Raw genomic sequence first — 23,042 nt, 5'->3', positions numbered from 1 at the left:
ACCATCTCTTCACTCTGAGCATCTGTCTTAATTGTTATGATTTTGATGGGCCCTTGAACCTCTTCAGGACTCATCTGAAGATTTCCTTCTTCTCGTAGTTCAGGACTCCTATTCTTATTCCACATAAAAGATAAATCTCCCTGTCTGGTTCAGTCCAGCCATGTGTCCCAGAAGTTAGGCTTTCTTTAGCATCGCCCTGCATGTTCCTGTCATGACCACTGTGAGCCTACTCATCCGATGCCCATTCGCATCCCACTTGCATGGCCAGATGTGAAGCCTTTCATGTTTCTGGAATGAGGCTTTAAATGCACCTGTCTTCCATGTGTAGACATATGTGCCTATTCATTCCTGTATGTGACCTTTTACTTCATTTGGGTTTTATTTTTCACCTCTGCTCTAGCCTCTTAGTTTTGTTTTGTATGTTAATATTTTTTTCTCTGCTTCCAGTAGAGAAACCTCACTCTTTAGGTAAAATGTCAGTTATCGTTCCTTTTTTAACTGATGGTCAGTTGTCTTGATGAAAGTCATAGAAATTATCCAACAGTGTATTTCACAGAAGGCAGATTTGTTTATTTTCAATCCATTTCCTGTATCACCTGATTATTTTAGTTGGCAAATGCCGTTTTGAGAATTAAATAGCTAAAATAAAGCTCTGCTTCATTTGTGTGATAAAGTTTCATGTATACACTGTTTTGTGTATTATCTTCTTTTTATACGGTTATGTGTCTGTCCTAGGAGTAGAGTTTCACTTTCTTTCTCTGTTGTTGTTTTTTAGGAAGTGGGGATAAATGGTCAAACAAGCAACTCTTCTTGGATGCCATTCACCCTACAGAAGGTAAACGCAACAGTATTCTCTGTATCATTTCAGGTAGTCTGTGTTGGAAAGGTTTAAAAAGGCATAATTTATATAGGCTCACCCAAGAGCACTATACCTGAGGACTCGTAATTTGGTTGTTTTTAATTTTCAAATCAAAACTGACAGATTTTTTGACCCTACTGAGGGTCATGCAGTGTGTCATATATAGCTTAATTTGTCAAAGGGGCACTTACAGCCTTTGAACCACATTAACCAGAAATTAAAGTTTTCTATAACTAAAAATATTCAGTGTTGCATTCATGTTGCAGGCAGATGCTTATGGGAGCCAGAGTAGAGCCAGTGTGGGGCTTTCCTGGTTGGCTGGGCTTGGGCATGTCAGCAGTGTTCCTGTCCTGAACTTCATCCCAGCACAGCTCCCAGTACCTCCAAATATGTTCAGATGGAATGCTCCAGAGGCTTACGGATAACCAAGGAAAAGTTCCATGTTGACTAGCGTAATGTTACAGGTCCTGGGTGCAGATTTTACTTCAAAATTTCCCACAGCCCTATTTAGTTGTGATGTCTACCTAATTTCTGTTAAATATTGAACCCTCCAGTGAGTGCTCATTTCTGTGACTGTGAAGGGGCTGTCATCTTCTTACCATTGATTCCTTTTTTTCATTGTCGCTATTTTTAAGGAGCTCAACTTTTTTTTTTTTTTAAAGATATTATGTATTTATTTTAGAGAGAGAGCATGTGCCTGCGCATGTGAGCTGGGAGAGGCAGAGGGAGAGGGAGAGAGAATCTGAAGCAGACTTTGCACTGAGCTTGGAGCCCCATGCGGGGCTTGATCCCACAACTGGGAAATCATGACCAGAGCCGAAACCAAGAGTCAGACGTTTAACCGACAGAGCCACCCAGGTGCCCCAAGCTCAGCATTTTTATAGTCCTTCATTAGGAGTTGCTTTATTTGAAAACTAGAAGCAAACTTAAAGATCACTGAGTCCAGTCCCTTTGATTTACTTACAACTAGAAAGGGGGACTTCATGAAGAAGACCATGTCTTTTGACTCCCAAATACACTGTCGTCCCTTTCCTGAAAGGGAGAAAAAATTTAAAATGCATATTTGGCCTAAGTCATTTATCAGAAATCCTCATGTGTTAAAGATATTTCTTAAAAAATATTCCAACTTGAGTTTATAGCAAACATGAAATTGTTTTTATTCGGTACGCACTGTTCACACGAGCCAGATGTCTGCTTTTATGTCATTGCACTCTTACAAAAAATGCCAGCAGTGTATCTGTTTTCTGGCCTGTTACTTCACATGCAGAACCTCTCCAGAGGACTGTTTCTGCCCTTAGCTGGCAAAGCCAAATATGAATTGCTGTGCTGCTCTCAGCATTAAATGCTAACATCCAAAATGCAATATATTAGCTCTTGTGAATTTTAAAGATATATTCTGCACAGACTTCATAAATGCAAGGCAGTGATGAACAGTCAGAGGAATCCAAGAGGCTCTTAAGACCATCTTACTCTTTACTTGAAATGATACTGTTCTAAATGTTTTGTTTTTTAAACAGAAACTCCGTGTCATGTAGAACATGGTATCATAGTGTGTGCAGTGAGGTAGAAAGAATGAATAAGGTTGGAATTAGGAGACGTGGGTGTCAGGCTCTGATCTGCCACTAAGGAGCAGTTTTCAGTGGGACAAGTTGTGTTTAATCTCTCCAGGTTCACTCTCCACATGTGTACTAAGTGTGTGTGTGATATGTGTTTAGGGGTGGGGTGAGTGATGGGGGGCTAATATATCAACCTCAAATGTCATTTCCCCTCTCATACTTGCTGTTATTACCATGATTTGCTGAGTGGGTGGTGTGGTGCTGGAGGCAACCTTACTTTGCAGCCCTAATTCTGCCCTTTAGGGGGCAGAAAAGTAAATCAATTTCAAGTCTTCTAGGCAGTGCCAAGGGTTTAGTGGGAATAGAGTTATTATCGGTGATATTAATTATATTTATTATTAATGTATATGAATACATTACAAACTTTGAAGAATATGCCCTGAAAACTGCATGTCTTTTGGTGCAGAGTGCATATTCACTTTATGTGGCCAGGAAAAAAGGAATCTGTTTGCGCATCGGAAATTACCAGTAATTTAAAGTGACCTTTTGGCTATTGATTTTCATACCTTCCCCTATATTTCCTCATTCAGGTGGTGACTGTGCACTTGGTGAATTATCTAGGTGCTTTATTTCATCCTCTCTCACCTATGGCTAGTTTAAACTTTACCTTGGAGAGTATCCATACATAAGGACAAGAGATGAAACCATAATCAGGATAATGTTAACATGTGTTAGCCATCCTGGGCGAAGGTTAGACAGGAGTTGTTTGTAGCTGATGTCTATACTAGAAACATTGGTTCCACTGAGGTGTTCAACTCAGTTTGCTATTCCTGACTTCGATTAAAGGAGATGACTTCAAGTTCACTATGCTTTTTTTTTATACCATCCTGAGTATAATTGGCTTGCAATTCATTTTTTTCCCCAAAAAATACCAGAAATCTTTAGGTGCTTAGTAATCACATCTGCAGTTTAAATGCTAAGCTTATAATCTGTTTTAAGCATTTTCCCCCATGCTTTTAAAATTCAAAATCACGAAACCATTTCTTGAAACTTCTGCAGATCATAACAGAAGATTGCTTATCAATAAGCCTAGAATTAAAGGTTAAATTTTCAGTTAAACCCAGATGACTTGTACTTGCCACTGTATTTATCTTTCTACCAGGTTATGGTGTCCTATGCTCATGCTTAAGTTGGAGGTTTCTAATTTAATTATCATCATCGTTATTATTACATACTTAATATTGCTTTATAGTTTCCAGAGGGCTTTCACAATATTTTATGTAAAACTAATCTTGGCAGGAGCCCCAGGGAACTCAGGAGGGCTTATTAGCCCCCCCAGATAGATACATGATAAGGAAGGAAACCTGACCAACATAAGTGGGAAGAGAAGAAACCAGCACTCTTTTCCACTAAAACACGTTGGCTGCTAACAATTTTGATTTTTCAGGCATATCTGAGCCCTTATTTGGCTCAGATGTTGCAATTATAAATGGTATCTTAAGAGAAAAAAACTAAAACAACCCAAACCTGAGACTGAGAATCTCTAGAAGATTAGTTCCTTTGCAGTCTATAAATCTAATTATGGGGGAGAAGAATCTGGTTTATAGTTAACGTGATCCACAACACTCAGACTAACCTTGATCTCTTTTCTCGAGTTCAGAATAACTGCTATGTAACTTCAGCAGGGTCTCCTGGCGTCTTAGATATGGCTCATTCATTTGACTCTGTTTCCTGTGTGCCGTTCAGCATCTGACTGCATTTTCAGCTCAAGAGAGACCCACCAAAGGCCATGAGATTCCAGATTTGGCTATAATAATTTCAGTGCAGGTTTGATTCCCCTAGTCAGAATGTGAATTCGTGACTCTGGAGCACTCTAGTGGCCTCCCGGGGTTTGGTACAACCACAGTGCTATCTCAAAAAATTCACCCCACATTTTGGGAGCAGGGTTTGGAAAACAAGACAGTCTCTTATTGCCACATTCCTAATGTTGCTCCAGGAGTGAGCTCACATTATCTCTCTCTGATGATATACTCCAAGTGTGTTATACGATTATCGTGGAGTATAAAAACTAACCCTGTGGACTTGTTTCGCAGTGCTTGGGTAGGTTTGTGTGTTCAATTACAAGCCGAAAGAGAAATGACTAATTTGTTTTTAGAGGACAAAAGCCCTTCTTTTCTCACATTTCCATTAGTTTGGGAGGGAGGGGGGAAAAAAGGAACTGGCTTGCTGTCTGGGTGCTCAGCCTCAGACTGTTTCTCTCTCTGAGCGTTTTCCATTTCCTGTCCCTCACCACCAGGCCTGCCTTTGCTTTGCTAACGTTGCTGGACTCAGATCTGCTGTTGCATCCCAGATGGCCACTTCTTTGCCTTAGCCTTCCCTGCCTTCCCCGGGTCTTTTGTCTTAGGATAGGGTTCTCTCTGAGTGCTGCCCCTGAAGGCTGTCACTGATCTTGGCCTCCAGACAGCACAGGATGTTCTGGGGATAGCTCCTGGGTCAAAGCATGGGGCAGACTCAGGCTTACCTCCTCTTCCAAATTCTGGCAAGGTCTCGTTATATCCCTCTTTGAAATGTGGACAATCTGTAGGCCCCATGATTCCTTCTTGATCTGGCAGTAAGTTTAGAGGAGATGACATCCAGAGAGGTGGCATGACCTTTTCAGTGATTTGTGAGAATCTTCGATGTATTCTCCCATTTTGCCTCTTTCACTTGGTCTGCAAACCCGATTCGTTCCTTTTCTGTCCCCCAGTACACCAGCCTCTGGGACTGGATTGCTGGTGTCAGTTGTGGCCAGCCTGCCTTCCTTGTCTGCTGGTTTCTCGGCTTCCCTAGTCCCAGTCTGCTTTTAGGCCTTAACTCTACCTCCCTTTTGTAGCCATCTGCTTGGCTTCTTCCTGTGTTTTTACTAATTCATCTGGAACACACAGGAAACAGAGCAACCACTGAAAGGAAATGAAACCATTCAAAGGCGTCCCAAAGGCAAGAGAACTAACAGTCCTTGTCTGTTAGGGAGTATTCTTGCCTCGCCTTGAGACTCTGGAACTGTCTGGAGGCTGGCTAGGACCCTGATTTTGGGCTATGTGGGGGCTCATGGCTCCTTTAGAGCCAATCTAGTCCAACCTCCACCTTTACATGAAGAAACTAGAGACCCTTGGTCCTGCAGTTAGTAAATTAAAAAGTCAAGAGCAGAATCTAGGTCTCTCTGTGACTGTCATTTGTGTTACCCCATGGTCTTTGGGTAGAAATCAGGTCATCTTTTCCTAACCCACGTGGCCTTTTCTTTGACCTCCTGGGTTCGTTCTTTCTGTAAGCAGCTCTTCTGATGGAATTCACCCTTCGTCTTTGGAACCCTGCTGTACCCTTATTTCCATAAGTTCTAGATTTTTCTAGGAAGTGGAAGGAGAAGAGGGAATGGGTTAGTGCTTTTTCTGGAAGAGCCATCTATAGTGTTGTGTTCATACTGGAGAAGTGATTAAGATTCACCCCCTATATTCAGAAGGGACAACTGAAGGATCTGGATAAGAAACTAGAAATTTTGAAGCTTGTGAATATCTAATGGAAGTTATTTATGCTCATTGTAAACTCATATTCTGGCTTCTTCATACCTATGAGGCTTTGAATTTCAAGGCTAATGCAGAGTCATGAAACTTCTTTGGAGTGTTTCTTAACCAAATTATCTTTTATTTTACTGGCAGCTTTTATTGAAGTTTAAACTAAAAAAAAAAACTCTTAAAATACATACCAGCACTGCTCTATGTTAAGCTAAATATCAAAGTATAAATACACCAAGACTGTTTCCTGGGTACAGATCTACAATTTAAAAGGAGCCTTTTTCCTAATTTTTGATTACTTGTTTGAAAAGATACTTGGGAGTGTTGCCAAGTAGTTTCTTTTAAATAACTATTATCTTAAGCCTGTCCCACACAGCCCTCTATTATGCTAGATTGAGTAGGGCCAAGCCACAAATCATGGTATGATTACTGCTTTACATCCTTTTTTTGATGTAATTGAAATGGGTTCCTGCTTGTTTTGGAATGCGAAGCCTGGAATCAGTCTCTTGAGGGCAAAGATCTTAACGAATTCATAGCCCTGCTTTCCCAAGGATATACCTAACCTCATTAAAAACTCGGATTTATACCAGCATATGCATTTTTTCACACCCTGAGTTATTCTCGCTCTGTTCTCTTCCTCTTATTTTAGCTTTCTTTTCCTCCTGTGCGATATGCATTGTTGTATTTCCAGTGTCTCCCTCAGCTTTGCCTTCCGATCAGCACCTTCAGTTTTCTCCCGGCTCTGTGCACCGCGGGAGTGGGCCACGTCAGACCTTGATTTTCCGAGCCACACTCCCCACTTTGTCAGAAACTATTTCTGCCCCTGTCTTAAGAGATTGGATGGTTTAAAAATGGAAAGATACCTCTTTTCCCTGCTTAAAAGCCCTTAGGCCACTGAAATTTAAAAAAAAAAAAGTAAAAAAAAAAAAGTCCCGATTACTACATTTGACTACATGTATATATTCTTAAATGCTTCCTACACTCATATCTACATATACTCATCTTACTTTTAAATTGGGGGTGGGAGAATGAACTCCTAAGGAAATGAGTGTATAAGAAAAGATAGAAGCATCCCCAGCCTGTTTGAACTGGGAGCAAGGTCTTGCGTGGCAAGTGTGCTCCTCATTCTCAACACGGTGACTCCTCAGATAGAAGTGTGTGCTGCTAAATGATTCACTGGTATTCAGTTAGAATGAGGGTACCTGACACCTTTCCTGGAGCCTTGCTGGCCTGTGGTACTTCATTAAATTATCTCACTAAGCACATTCACCTGGTCCTAGAATTCCACAAATGGGAGAATGTTTCCTTATGTGCAGGCATCACCATTGTGGGCCAGGTCTTTGCTGAGCAGTCAGTATGAGTAAAAGTCAGGCCTCACAATTTCTTTTCTGATCAATCCAACCTGGTGATTGAAAGCAAGTGTTCCAGTGATAACTATAAGTTTAGAAGCACATATTTAATCTCAGTGCCCTCAGAAGAAGAGAAACTTCTTTAATCATCTTCCCAGTCCAGGTGGCCAAGAGGATCTCAGATAGGGACCCTGGCCACATGTAGAAATTATGGTCTGTTGGAGCACAACTCACTCAGATTTGCATACACTATCTTCCCCACCAAACCTGCAAGATCCAAACACTTAGAAAATGTTACTCTGATGGCCTTTTGGTTGTGTTCTGTTAAAAGAGAGAGAGGGCATCTGAATTCTCTGTACCTAATTTATTAAAACAGATTAAAATAAATATATTTGAAAAAAATAAAAATAAATATATTTGTTTAAAATTATGGACAGCATTTTATTTCTTTTTCCCATCAGTGCTTTGAAAGCTCTAAATCTCTGTTCTCCACTCAGATGGGTCAGGCATTGAGAAATTCTTTCTAAGAGCAATGTGATGTCTTATGTTTTTGTGTGTAACTATATATGATCTGTCCTATTTCAGCCATATTTTCAGAAGACAAGAACACCACAGAGCCTGCTCATAAGGTTAAAAATGCCCTATCCATTCCCAACACTCCAGAGCCGACAACAACACAAGAACCCTTGGTGGGCAGCCAGAAGAGAAAAGCAAGGAAAACCAAGATCACCCACCTTGTCAGAACAGCAGATGGCCGGGTATCACCAGCAGGAGGTACTTTGGGTAAGAAGAAGAAGCTTTAGATGAGAGAGAACCAGAGCAAGGCGGTGACTGTCATGGCCACATTGGACAGCAAATGACTATAAGCCAGCTGTGGGTCCTCACTGAAAAATGGGTCTGCTCTGTGGGTTTGGCCACAGGAACATTTTCTGTCTCTGGATCTCTTTGAGAACTAGTTTTCCACAGGCTCCCAAATGTACCAAATGTATACGTGTTAAAATCATAGCTTTTTTTCCAAGAGCATTCTTAGAAAGGAAAGGTAATTTTTAGGACTGTGTGTTTCTCCATCTCTTTCTCAGCATGCACAAAAGCAGTCTTCATTAAGTAAATTCCCGGAGATCCTAGACTTTTAAAAATACTAGATGAATCAGTGTTTCTTCATGGTTCACTGTTCAAGTCACTACAAACCATATTATCAAGTATTTAAAACCAGTGGATTAAGGAACCTTAGAAAGCATCCAGCACTTTCTAATAAGTTGATTATTGCCACTGAGGGAGCCTGAGAAGGCTTTTGGATTTCTTGAGTTCTCTGGGCTGACCTTTAATCAAATCTTAACTTACAGTGAATTTCTCCATTTTCAGTCATGGCCTGTGGTCTGTTTGCTGTTCCTGGTGGCTTCCATAGTGGCAGAATTGCCCGAGGGGCCCAAGTTAAGGAGCGGGGTCAGGGAGTGCCACTGAGTATCCTCCTCAGATCTTGGGGTGCTACACCAACTAAGCATTAGTGGTCTTAGCTACTGTTGCCTTTCTACCCTCTGGCACCCCCGGCTTCTCAGTCCCACAGCTTTGAAGTGTCCCTCCCCCTGCCCTAATCCAGTTTCCATAAAAAGGTCACAAGTCCATAATGACTTACATAAATAGAAAAAAGTGTCCAGAGCAAAGGGGAAAAAAAAAGAAAGACAAAAAAACCAAGAAACAGAATCTTAACTATAGAGAATGGACTGATGGTTCCCAGAGGGGAGGTGGGGGGGGGGGGACGAGTTACATCGGTGATGAGTATTAAAGAGTACACTTATCATAATGAAAAAATAAATTAATAAAACAAAAACAATATTTAAATCAGTGTGTTTTGAGTGTAGTATTTATAAATACCTGATTTAGGTTAATCTGATTGCAAAATAGAGAGTCATTGCTGAGGTAGAATAGGAAGACAATTAGTGAATTTTGCACACATTTTGTGTGTAGCGTGTGTACATTGTTAGAACAATAAAGCATATTAAATACCCCCATTTTACCCTGTTATATGAGAGAGAAAGCTCAAAGAGGTAGGGTTCCATTTTTGAATACACTGACCTCCTAGGTAGAAGTAGGGTGAGGACTAGAATCTAGTTTTCCTGATTTTCCTGATACGTAGTCCAGCAGGCCCCTCTGCTCCTTCCCTTTTCACTCTGAGTTCTGTTCTGTGATTTTGATTTCATACACTGTTATAGCCTCATTTTCACTTATAGAAAGAGTGAAAGATCCTAGAAATATTACCTTCATTTAGAAAAGCACATAGCACTCATGTTCTAATATATGACATTTACAGCCTTATCAATTGGTTTCTATATTCAAAATGTTTTAAAAGCCATGATAAAGATTCCTCCTCCTCTATAATGGCTACGTAATAAAGAAAGTATACTCATTTCCAACACAGTATTTTCATAGCATTTTAGCACCTCTTCATAAATAGCAGAGGGCCCTTTGTCTTCCTTCCAGTAGGTCTTCAGAACAGGAATAACAACTTGGGATCTCACTGGGATTGATCTCTTTGGGATTAGTTTAGGCCATCCTTAAATGTTGGTGTCACAGCAAACCGAATGTCCAAGTTGCCATAGCAGGGCATCCTACAGCTTCATCAGAAATGTTTGCTCAGATGGGCTTTTAGGGGCCTTCTAGAGCATCCACAGGCCCCCTCACAGAAGTCCCATCAGTTTTATTTTGGTCAAAGCCCATTTTTCCCTCTTAACTCTGAGACTGACCTATTCTTTGACCTTGGATAAAACACAGCTTCTCTTCCACTTAGTTTCAGGGCAGAACACTGTCCGTAGTTGCAATTGAGCTTGATAAAAGAGTGTTATTACCATGGGAGAAGAGAATCCGTAAAAGCCTTCGTATTCGGTGGATGACAAGTGGACAAAGAATAGTAGCTCATTTCACATTGTCTGGGACAGAGTTTCCTCGGTGTCCCTTCTCTGTAGAGAACACAGTGATCCTTTCGTGATGAATTTCCCTTTTGCCACAGATGACAAACCAAAGGAGCAGCTGCAGAGGAGTCTCCCAAAAGTGACCGAGACGGGCTGCCATGACGAAGCTTCCCACAACCCCGAGGCCGCGGAGACGCGGAGCAGCACTCCGGAGATGCCAGCTGTGTCTGCGTTCTTCAGTCTTGCCGCACTGGCGGAAGTGGCCGCCATGGAAAATGTGCACAGGTGAGCGGTGTGTGCCGCCAGGATGTCGGGGCTCCCGGTCAGCCTAACCCCCTTGTGCAGAGCAGGGATAGAGAGAGCCACATGGAAGCCGAGTCCTACTTTCTGACGCGATGTGTGGCGGTTCAGGAGACTTGGTTCGAGAGCAAGTCACGTCCTAATTAGCAGTGTGGGTTAATATAGGAAAATAGACTCAGCCAAGTACCACATTTTGAATCTGTTATTCTCTGGCAGTATTATCTAATCATTAAGCGTGAGCTTCGAGGTCAGGCTTCAGACCTGGGTTTGAGTACTGCATCCATCATCTGCGAACTGCAAGTTCTTGAGCAAGATGGATCACTCATCTCTCTACCCTCCAGTTTTTCTTCTGTGAAATGGGTGTAGGTGGCACTCATTTCATAGAGGGGTTCCATGGAATGAGCTAATGCCCCAGCGCTGGCACACAGGAAATGCCCCTTGAGGATGGTGCGGTGGTGGCAATGCTCCTGGAAGAATACGGTGGTCAGGAAGAAGCCTTTTGTCATCTGAGTCCTGGAGGGCAGGAGGCCTAGATTTGTCTTTGTTTGCTAAAAAGTCATGTATTTCTCCCGGCCTCGGTTTTCTCATCTTCCAGTGAGCTGTTATACCCAAAGAATCACAAAGTTGTAATGATCACATGGGATCATAGATCTGAAGGCCTTTTGAACTCAGGAAAGCCTCACAGAAAGTATATTAAGTTCTGAGTGTATAATTGGGTATTCTGCTATTTAATGGACCCTTTGGGAAGGCAAAAAAAGCCATTTGTAAATTTGGGTATTTCATACTTTTATTCAAGGTGGCTTATGCACAGATGAGCTACTTTGCCAGACTTTCAGTCTTCAGTACGGGAGTTTTAGATCTAGCACAACTTCCATACCCACCCGTTGGGCTTCACTCCCCTTTTCCACATCCATGTTTAGGAGGCCCTGACATAAGCTTTGTTTGCTTCTTGCTCTTTACCTGTCATATTACAGTTCTAGAGCTTCCTCACAAATCGCCTCTGGATAGTTCCAAGAAGTCAAATTCCTTTTCTTGTGTATACTGCAAGTGCCTAATACCAAGTGAATGCTGACAGGCATCGTTAAAACCTGTTCACATCTCTGAAGGAGAGAACACATAGACAGTTCTCCACCTGTGGGGTTTTACAGTCTAGTACAGAGGAGAGACTTCTGCGCATGCGAGAAGACCAGCTGTATGCCTGCATGTTCCTAAGTGCCCCATAAATTTTGGAAATAAGAGGCAATGTAAGAAGTCAGAAGGGATCATAATTCAGGGATCAGAAAAGTCTATCACACAGTCCCCTTTCTGCTGCTGGCATTCCCCTCTGAACACAACTATGGTCACACCCTGGCTCTGCTAAGCAACGTCCCGGGACTGCCGGCTTTCGACAGCTGCAAAGCTTGCCACTCTCCTCTCCACCACCCCGTCCTCACTCCCCTGCCGTCCCGTGGCATCACCTGCTGCCACCTAGCTAAGGCAGGCTCTTGGCTTTGTACACCCCCCTCCCGGGCAAACTGCTGCTCCTCCTTCCGTCTCTAGTCTCGGTCTTCCTCCTGAAGTCCCTGTGCATACGCTCCCAGACCAGCTGCCGCACTGGGTTGTAATTATTCATTGATACGTCTGTCTCTTCCCAGTATATTTTGAAAGCAGGGCACTGGTTTTAATCCTCCTGTCCCCGGCTTTCCTAGCTCTTGGTAGACCAGTGGATGAATGAACAAATGAATGGGTAGATGAGTAAATGATGTGTTCTTGAAGCATGCCCACCTAAGTTCACCAGCAGGCACAGAGAAAGTGGTGTGGGCAAAGGTTCTTGTCTTGAAAACCTCCCATTAGAAAGGACAGGATTGCATACTAGAATCTTACTATCAGTCACACAGGTGGTTAGTGTTCTTAATTTCTAGAAAAACAGATCCCCCTGAAGAGTCTTAGTTGTAATTTTAGCCCTTACCTGTTAGAGCTACCAGACTGCCCTCTACTTACAGGCTTCATGTAATTTTACCTGGGTTGCACAAGAATTAATGACTGCTTAGGCATGACCCAGGTTCATAATTTAGAGGGTGATCAACAGAGTTAGGGGTAGAAATATACTGCATTCTTGTCATGAGAAATCTTAACATTAAGTTCAGAAACCCAGCATAGAGAGGCAGTTTTGCAAGATGCAGGAAAAAGGAAGTTGGAATAAACCTTTGTGGAGAGCCTGTTTATTTACTAGGGGTTTCATGAGGGAAAGCTCATTAAATTTAGTCCTAAAATCGGCCCTGCTGGGTGGGTCTTTTTGATTCCTTTTTAACGATGTTGCAGACGATTAACTTGCCAAGAATGCACAGCCAAACTGAGTTCAGCTTTGCACTAAGATCTTTGAACTCCAGGGTCTTTACCTTTGCTCCAGCGAGCTTGCTGCTTGAGCAAGCATCTGTCATGTCCAAGGACGTCATGATGCATCTCGCTGCCACTTCTACCAGGGCCTATGCCATCAATCAGCTGGAGCCACATCAGGCTCCCGCCTCCTTTGCTCTTTCCTTTGACTCAGCTGGCTTCCACCCCAATTTCTCTCTGTCCCTGTTGCTCTTTTTTGTATACTATACTTTCCCGGCTTTCACTTTTCTTTTTTCTTCTTAATGTTTCCTTTTTCAATACTTATTAAAATTCTTTTCAGCTGTTGTAATATTGTTGCAGATTCAGTCTTAAAGGTAAAAAAAAAATAGCCTTTTAATTTCATCTTTCTTGAACAGAGTTGAACATATTGAACAGTTAGTGCTTACAGCATCCCCACATGAATGAACAGATTAATCCAGAGGTTTGATTATAACACATGTTTTGTTTTTCTAAAGTCCTAAATCTTAGGCTAAGTGATTATTGGATTCTGAAGTCCCCAGATGTTGTAATTTATCAACTCTATTTGTGTGTGTGTGTATCAAGAGAAAGAAACTTGGTTGTGGTGATGAAAAAGATACAATTTGAATTTTTTTTTTTTTAAAGTTTCTTGTAGACAGTATATCCTTGGGTTGTGGTTGTGTGTGTTTGTGTGCGTGCGCATCTGTGTGTATGTGTCTGTGGTTTTCTTTTTTCTTTTTTTTTTTTTAAAGATTTTATTTATTTGACAGAGAGAGAGCGAAAGCAGGAACACAAGCAGAGGGAGTGGGAGAGGGAGAAGCAGGCTTCCTGCGGAGCAAGCAGCCCAACGCGGGGCTCGATCCCAGGACCCTGGGATCATGACCTGAGCCGAAGGCAGATGCTTAACGACTGAGCCACCCAGGGTCATGATCCTAGAGTCCCGGGATCGAGTCCCACATTGGGCTCCCTGCTCAGGGAGTCTGCTTCTCCCTCTGACCCTCTTCCCTCTCGTGCTCTCTATCTCTCATTCTCTCTCTCTCAAATAAATAAATAAAATCTTTAAAAAAAAAACAATCTGAATTTTTAAGTAGCTCCTTTTGTTCTACGTAATCTGGAGAAGATACAGTGTTGAAAAGGTCAAGCCACCAGAGGCCAATGATTTCTGCTATACAGACCACGGTAGGCCAGAGCCTCCAGTGGATGGCATCTGGTCTTTGGGAGGCCTGCTGGGAAATGCCAGGGAGGTGCCCTATCCTGTCTTTTTAGAATGAGAAGCTCTGTAGAAATTACCAAGAGTGTGAAGGGTTTCCTTATTATAATGGTGAAGTAAATTTTTTCCTACTCACTTACCAAAAGCTGAATGAGAAATCCGCTCAGTCTGGTGTAGTTCCAATCCAAATGATGGGTATTTCTGTGAACTTGCTGGTCGTGTCTGGAGTCCCCTCTCCCGTGTTGATTTGGCCCATGCTGCCCCGATTTACACACACTCCAAAGCCAGTCTCTCCTTGCCGCCTTCCCCTGAGCACGTGCTCACCATGTGCCTGTGAGACTTCTCTTTTGTCTTTTCCTTCATCTGTGTTGGAGTCACAGGCCCTCTGGTCTCAGGGGCCGTTGCTTTAATTGGCCTTACGTTTTAAATTGGATTGATTATTATATAGCTTAGGAAATGAGCCTAGAGGGGATCAGTTAATACAGGAGAGTTTTCCCCTTGGGCAGCTCAAGGAAAGGCATGGTTCCTATTTTACTATCAGTGGATCAAGAGGAAGAATGTTGTCTTAGAACCGTGGCCCTTGACTGAAAGTTCCCCACTTCTCGGGGAGTCGCCCCAAACCTGGTGGCACTTCAGGTCCCACCTCTGGGAAATGGAGGTGGTTGTTTGGAGGCAGAGCATGTTGTTAAGTCATGTGAGGGGAACCGATATAAGAAAGAGCGTTAAGTAACAAGTCAGCCTTAGGGATTAAATGATACCGGAAAACTCTTAACCGGTCATCGTCTCCTCCTCCTGATAACATATTCTCAGTGGGTGACTTCTTTTGTCCTTCTTGTTTTGCAGAGGTCAGAGGTCAACTCCGCTCACGCATGACGGACAGCCGAAAGAAATGCCCCAGGCTCCTGTACTTATTTCCTGCGCTGACCAGTGAAGCGCCCTTTAGTTGTAAAACATTGTGCTTTACCTACTACCCTAGCCTTGTCTTTACCGAGGGATGCTAGCGAGTCCGTGTGGTGGGAAAGACAGACTGCGAACAAGTGCTCATTGCCCTGCGCGGCCCAGATTCACTTGAAGCGGAAGTTAGCCTCCTGGGCCGGTGTGTTCTCTTGGAACCCAGAGCCTCTGAGGGTGATGTTATCTGTCTGGTAATGAGCAGAAACGGAATGATCCTGGAGCTTTGCTTTCTATTGAAGGCTTTTGACGGTAATAGGTGGTAACTTGGTAAGAGGCTGCCTTTACTGTAGCTCATCCAGCATCTCTTTTACCAACCAGAGAGTGTGAAACTAGTTTCGTATATTACCTAGTTATTCTTTCAAAACAAAACAAAACAAAACAAAAACAAAAACTGACGCACTGCACTAGTTATTATTAGATATTCTTAGTCTTTTTTGTACATGGAGATTTAAGTTCTAAGATGGTTTATATAATAGGTTATACCTACATTTATATTGTAGAATAATATTAAAAAGCCTGTTGCAGAGCCTCCCAAGCAGCACGGGCAGGCGGATGTACCATTGTTAGCGGTGTATGCTCAGCTCGTGGTCCATGTATTCTGCACTTTTATATATTTGCCACCAGAGTGGTAGTTTGCTGGCAAAAAAAAAAAAAGAGAAAGAGAAAAAATTAGAATTCTTACAAGCTGAATTTTTTTCTTAGCCTTGAGTGACCAAGAAGAATTTGCTTGGGGTACATTGTGGCAAATATTTTTCCCAGACAGGGGAAGAGTCCTGCAGGTTACAGATTACTGATGTTTTCATGCCTTGAGGATTCTTTTATTTTTTACACAGGGGTCTAAGTGACCAATGGATCGTTCATACAAACAAAAAAAAAAAAAAAAAGAAAAATATTATTCAGAAGTGACCTTAGTATTACTTCACTATTCTGAACACATTGAAGACACTCACTTCATGTGGACTTGGAGCTACAGACCTTTTCCATCCATCCCCAACAGACTGGACGGGTAGCAGCCGCTATGCACAGCCTGATGACCGCTGCAGGGTTTTAGAGCCATTTCGAGTTGTGTGTTGTGAAGGAGGTATGGAATAAATGATGAGGGAGCTATGCCTGACCAGGGTGGGAGTCTTAGTCATAGAGCCACCTGCAAGTTTGTTTCCTTTTTGTGTTCTGTTGCTTTTGAACATAAAACCAACCGTACACATGCCAGTGCCAATGCCAAGCGGATTACCTGGCTTATTAGAACATTTGACATATTGACTTAACCACCTGACATTCACAGTGTCTTGTTTCCTAGCAACACATGCAGAGTGATAGAATTAGTCGGAGGCTACCGATTTTACAGGGTATTTGTTCCATAGCACAAAGTGTATCCCCACTCTTGCATCGCAGCACAAACTACCAAATTTTAATTATTGGATTCCAGCAATAATTTTTATTGGTTTTCAAACTGGCAGAATTTTGATAGCGTTAGTTCGAGTTCGAAGTTTTGAATTAGATCTCTACATGGTAACAGTTTACAAGGTTTTATCTAGCTTTCTTATTTATACTGGACTCAATTGTAACGATGATTTTTTTTTTCTAATCGTAATTTGACCTAATAGCCATACAAAAAAAAAAAAAATGACTCTATTAGTAATGACTAGGTTTAGCTTTTCATAGTTGTAGATATTACTTCAGTTTCGGTGCTGGAAAATATGTACAACATACTAACAGAATTGAAAAAGAATATAGGGATTTGGTTTGTTGTTTTTGTTTTTTTTTCTTTTCTTTTCTTCAAAGCAGGTAAAGAGGGCAGCAGAGCATTGGAACGGTGTCCTCAAAAATGCATAATCATTGTGGGCATGGAGGAAGAAGGAAATAGTAAGCTAGGTTAGTCAGAGGTTAAAGCTTAACCCTATTCACATAGAAATAAATCAGGTGAGCAACCCCAGATTTTAGCATAAGATTTTTACTATGATGCTGTTTTATTAAGATTTTCTAAACTTCAAAACACAAAGTGAATGTTTGAAAATTGCTGGGTCCCAGTGTTGGTGGCTGTTGGAGTTTTTGGACCACTTGCTAGCAGTGATTTAGAAGTTATAATTAGCTAAAAATCCAAAAGAAAAGGAAACCAACAACAAAAATTGTTTGGTGCAGAACATGCACCTTGACAATGGTACTAACTTGTTATTCTATAGAACACGTTAGAATAGATCTATTTTTGCCAGAGCACCCTCCTTCAGTCCTCCAGTTACATTTCACTAGATTTCCTTAAGAGATTGCTGTATATTCATGGGACCTTTTTTAAAAGAAGCAAAACAAAAGATTACTTTTTTCTATGTGATTAATATCTTACTTGATCTGCTTTTCCTAAACCTCAGTGGCTTTTCCCTTAGGCATGGGTGGGGTGGGAGGGCAATCTACTGGATATGACTGTTTTCAGATACTTTAAAAAAAAAACCTTTTTGTAGAAATGCTTAATTTTTAAGCGGTTAGGCACTGAGAGTAGCAGAAATCCTGCAAAGCTTTATAGTCCTTTAGACACTCGCCTTGTTGTTTCTCTGAGTGAAGTCTTGATTTCAATAATAGTGCTTTTCTCATGCCCTGAATCCGCTGGAGAGGGGTGTTGGTATTTTCAGGTAACAACATTTGTTAGCACAAATATTTCAGACCAACTTGTAGTGCCCCCCCATCTATCATTTTCATTTCATTTCTCTCATTCTTTTATATTTTGGAAAATCATATTGCTATGGTGTGTACTTTAATCTGCCAGCAAACACCATCGACACTAACATTTGTCCCACAAGCATCCTCAAGAGAAAAAGTTGTTGCACCTTATGTATATCTCAAGCAAACCAAAATATGATGCTTTTCTGCTTTGTTTTATTCTAAATTGTTGTATCATATCTTTCTGAAAAACCATTCTGAATCTAGTTGAAGTTATCGATATTTATGCTTTTAACCTTAATTTCTGGATTCAAACCTGTATATAAATCTTTTGAAAAAAATTGTCCTAGCCCTTCTCTGTGATGCCGAAGTGGATGATTTCGTCTCAGATGGAGACACAGTACTGTTCCAGTTTTCTTTAGCCTTTTATTTATTTAGTTATTCTGGGTATTTTCCTATGTAATTTTGAAGTGTGTAGAGTGTATTATAGTAACTGAAGCTACAGCTCTACAAAGCTGAGTGAAAGAAGAAAAATACTGTAAGACATCCTTCTTAAGTTTTTATTCGTTTGAATAACTGTAATGAGATCAGGAAAAGGAAAAATGTCCCCCAGCCACATTGACGATACAGGTTCTTATCCCCAAATTAGGTTAGTTCCCAGATTTTAGATCACAACGTAATTCATCAAAGCCCTTTTATAAGGGTAAGTCATACTGTTGTAATTCTGACGGTCTTTTCCCCACAAATACCAGAACTGTGTCCATTGAGTTCTGTCAGATGAGCTCTGTACCAGTGCCAGCTCAAAGCCATGCTGAAATCATTCCCACATTATCACTGATTCTAGTTCCTGCCATTAAAACTGCTGGAGGGAAAAAAAAAAAAAAAAAAGGTGGACCACTCTGAACAAAAAGGAGCATCTGAACTGGTCTGGTTATTTATATTCCAATGGGTTTATTCCCTGTCACTTTGTTATCCAGTCAGATGCTACTCTGCCTAAGTCCTAGAAAATCTTGTTTGCACTCTGCAGTGTTTGGCTCATCGTATGGAAAAGTTTGCACCTCTGTAAAATCTCAAGCAAATTATAAATTGATACAGAACCAGGAGTAGAAGCCGGAAACTGAATGACATGTTTTGTTCGTACGGGGTGGGGGTAGGGGAAGGGAAGGAGGGTATCCAATAACTCTGTTCCAAGTTTGGCGTTTGGCATTAATGTGAAGCAGTGGGACCGTGTGCTGCCTGCTGAACTACTGTATGAATTCCAAGCGTTCTGGAGGCCGGCGGCCGGCGACCACACAGCAGAGGGGAAGCACCACCGCCTCGCTGGGGAGAAGGAAGGATGTCCAGCAAGGCCTGGAACCGCCCCTTTGTAAAGGGGGAGGCGAGGGGTCCGTGATGCTGTTGAGGAGACTCGCCTTTGATTGCACTGCTCCCTCGAGCCCTCACGTGAGGCCAATCCTAACAGGCTACCTCGGCTTCAAAAGTTCCTTTCAGTAAGTCCTGTTTGCGGGGTTTGTCCTTCCTTGCTCCTTCCTTCAGTGCCACTGTTTCCCACTGCAGTGTTGTGATTTCCCAGACCGCCTTCTCCAGAGAGAACAATGTATTGCTGAAAATGGGCAGTAGAAGCAAATGTTGTTACTACATCTGACCTATAAAGTATTCAGAGTGACTGCTAGGTGGAAATTAAATTTTAGCTTTCCCCATATAGGACCTTGTTTTGCACCTTACACAGAGTGTACTAATTGTTAATAAGCTGTTGCTTTTATTTATACAAGCATTCCCAAAGAACTAGATTTGGATTTTGTTTTTATTTGAGTTTTGGGATTTTTTTTTTAATTATCTTATTTAGATTGACTAACATCGTACTTATAATAAGAAACAGTTGTTCAGTTTATCTTACCAGATATGTCTGGTGAAGTATTCAGGGTTTGATGGACTGCTTTGCTTTAGTGTGGAAATGATAGCTAAGTTTATTATACTCCATATTAAATCACCTTGTCCTGTTCACTGGGGACACTATTTTCTTTACATCTCAGATGAAAGAAGTGACAAAATAGTGAATAACAAGACAAATCTGTTTGACTCCCCTGATACACCTCCATCTGTTTGTGCTATGCTTTCCTTAAAAAAATAGAAGTATACATTTTCCTCACACCCAAAAAAGAGTGTCTTTCCTGGCCAAATCTTCTTTGTGGTGGTAGGACTTATGCTAATAAATTGAAAGGAAGAAACCTTGTACTAAGTTCTATGGCCAGTGTTTCCTTGTTGCAGTCCATGGTCAGAATTGATCCTGCCCTCAAATCGATTTTTGTGCACAGAACTAGTTATTGTGAGAATTACTACTCCTTCCAAAGATCGCCCAGGACCTTGGGCCAGAACCGGTTACCGAGTAACAAGGACCTAATTCGATGCCTCCACACCCTCCCACCCGCACCGCAAATCATACCTCACAGGCTCTAACCTGAATCCCAGAGGCACGCGGGTTTTGCGAACTAACACTGCTGTCCCTTTGCAGCCCCCAGGGGCTGGCTCGTGTCCCCTGACGCCTCACGTTAGTGCCTCGGCTCTGAGAGCAGCAGAACTGGGGGTGGGGCAGGTTTGTGACCTGGAGCTCAGCACGTGCTCAGCAACGTTCTTCTCATTTCCTTCGCACTAAACAAGTCTCTTGCTCTCAGGAATTTGTCCAAAAAAAAATAAATAAATAAATAAAATAAAAACCACCTGAGATTCCATGTACCAGATTATGAACTTTTCTCATAGGTTTGAATTGCTTACTTACATGTCATAAATTAACCATAGCTTCATTTGACCACCAGGTCTGAAGTCTGTTGACAGTTTCAGCATGACTGAATCGCTCATTTTTTTTGCTTTCAGAAATTGGCTTGGTTCTCTTTAGAGTTGGTGTAAACATGCCATGTAATAAATGATTTCCACTTAATGGTACAACAGAATTATTGCTTTCTTAGATGTATGTGTAGTAAAAGTCAATATACACATTTATATAATTTCTTTCTTCAAAATCTTATACTTAATTTGATATCTCTAAAAATTGCACATGTAAGTCATGTGTATAACATGCTAAAGTACTTTAACTGTGATCTTAAAACTGAATAAAAATATTTAATAAAAATTTGAAATATTTTAAAGAGATTATTCAAATACATTTCTTGACGTTCAACTCCTAGCCAGAGGGTCGGTGCCTCCAGGAGACCCTATCTACGAAAAATAGTAGGGAAAATACTTTAACAAAAGATATTTCAGCTATGTCCGAATGTCAAATGCTGGTCTCCCCCAAACTGTTTGCCTGAGACACCCCATGTTTGAGCCACCCGAGTTGCTTTCCCCGCATGGGTGGAGTAGAAATCAGCCTGACGAGAAAGAAGACAGGCTTCCTTCTGCTACTTAGGAGGAAAGCCTCCTGGCAAAACATACCAACTTCCCCCGAACTGTAATCAAACTGAAGTGATAGCATTAAGACTATAACCTAGAGTATAAATTCAGTCCTCAGTTTTGCTGAATACAATGTCCTGAACCTTAGAACCTTGGATGTTCTCTTAATCCTTCAGAATAGCACATGCCCACGGGCGTGCAGTGTATAAATACAGGGTATAATAATATCACAGGCTTTGCGTTCAGACAGACTTGCTTCAGAGTCTGGTTCTACCCATTTATTATTGGGTTTTTCAACCTCCCTGAACTCCACCTCACTTACTAAATGATGGTGGTGATAATGCCTCCTCACACTTCTGCTAGGATGAAAAGGAAATACATATGAAAATGTTGGCATAGCGCCTGTAAGGGAAATGTCCATTAAATACTCATTGTGGATTTTCTCATTTTTATTCAACTCGAAGGTTGGTATATCTAAGTATATTCAAAAGAGACCGTAAGCATAACTAGCTCCCTCTTCCAAACAAATTTGTAAGGGCCTGATGCATTAGGAGTAAGCTCTGTCAGGAGATAACGTGGTGTAGAAAACTCAGAACATGTTACATTCACGCAGGTAACTCACACTTGTATATGTAGCACTATAGGATTTGTCCATAAAATTAGTCTGCTTGGTGAATTCCATGTTCTAGTGCTCCGGCACACTTTTTTTGAATTACTGAGAATAAAATGTCTTGTGGTGGGGACGGGGAGCTCCATACCAAGGAATGTAAATTCTACTAGGACAAAAGATGACAGGTTATACAGATGTGTGGTTTGATGGGTCCACGGGGATTCTACAGTACATCCATCCTTTGGGGTAGAACATAAAATCTCTTAAAAGGAAAAGTAAAGTGGTTATCAATAAGGGAGCTAAAACTAATAGCACCGACACCATTCTGTACATAATGAAAACATAAAATTTTTAATTGTCATTTTTCAGAAACCTTTTCACCTTTTGAAAGGATGGAAATTTTCAAATATATGCAAAGGTAGGAGATTAGCATACTGAACTCCCTGGGCCCGTCGCCCAGCTCCAACAAGTACCAACGTTTTCTCAGTTCCAGTGTCATTTGTATTTCATCCATTTTCCTGCATTTCATCTCCCAACCCTAGCTCTGCATATCCCAGAAGTGTGATTTCGTGTATAAATACTTCAGATACAGCCTTTAAAAACAAATATTTTGATATGCACAATTTTTTTTTTTTTATTGTATCGCCCCCTCACGATTCCAAAAATATGTTTGTTTCCTGCCCAAAGCAAAAGGAATCTGTGAGCCACAAGAAGAGTCGTGCTGGAGTGAAGATTATTTGGAATTAGGTTATGCTGTTCACATTGGATATCTCTATATTTACCTTTCTTGATCGGCAGTTTCCTAAAGAGATCCTCAGAGAGACCCTTTTCTTGGCATGTCTTTATTTTTCGTCTTGCTTCCTATGATCTTTCCTTTTTTTCCCAGACAATGTCTAAAAAGGCCCACGGGCTAATTTATGTAAAATTTTCAGGAACTTTCCCTCCAAGCCTGTTCCCACTTATGTTTTCCTCTCCAAACTCCCAAGAGCAATGTCGGTTGTAGGGGAACAGTAGAGGTAAATTTTTAGATGAGCTCTGGAAGGCAGGTGGCCCAAGATTTAAAAAAATCTGAAATCCTGGGTCAACAGGCCAGAAATTAAAGCATAAAGTGAAATCCCTCCTGGAAGAGGTAAAATGATAACTCCTACTCGAAGGCTCACCCCACTTGGCGATCCCTCACCCCAGGGAATTTTACAAAAGGTCATTTTGTCTCAGGGTTGTATATTGCAGAGTCAGAAAGATGTGAGGATTGAAACTTGAGGATGATGGAGGATGAAAGGGGATGAGGGAAAGTTCTTACAAATAGGTCTTTCAAGTTCGATGTCTAAAAGTCAAAATGGTTTTAAAGCCAGCATGAAAAGATTTCCAGGAGATGCGCTC

At 41.4% G+C, this 23,042-nt stretch overlaps 1 protein-coding gene across 12 annotated transcripts in view; it reads left to right on the top strand.

Moving 5' to 3' along the window:
- Window positions 1–20,808, top strand: part of BBX (BBX high mobility group box domain containing) — a 274,404-nt gene extending 253,596 nt beyond the window's left edge. For 11 of the 12 annotated variants that reach the window (XM_027582505.2, XM_027582499.2, XM_027582501.2 and 8 more), the window contains 4 exons: window positions 776–835; window positions 7,898–8,095; window positions 10,317–10,503; window positions 14,906–20,808. In XM_027582505.2, coding sequence (XP_027438306.1) covers window positions 776–835; window positions 7,898–8,095; window positions 10,317–10,503; window positions 14,906–14,993 — 533 coding nt within the window. In that variant the 3' untranslated portion in view covers window positions 14,994–20,808. The remainder of the gene's footprint in view (window positions 1–775; window positions 836–7,897; window positions 8,096–10,316; window positions 10,504–14,905) is intronic. The other variant, XM_035726592.1, reaches the window with a different exon arrangement.
- Window positions 20,809–23,042: the final 2,234 nt, after the last annotated feature.

This window comes from Zalophus californianus, chromosome 1, assembly GCF_009762305.2.
Source record: "Zalophus californianus isolate mZalCal1 chromosome 1, mZalCal1.pri.v2, whole genome shotgun sequence".
NCBI classification, from domain to species: Eukaryota; Metazoa; Chordata; class Mammalia; order Carnivora; family Otariidae; genus Zalophus; species Zalophus californianus.
The sequence above is the reverse complement of the archived record's forward strand: the minus strand, read 5'-3'. Positions and strand labels throughout refer to the sequence as shown.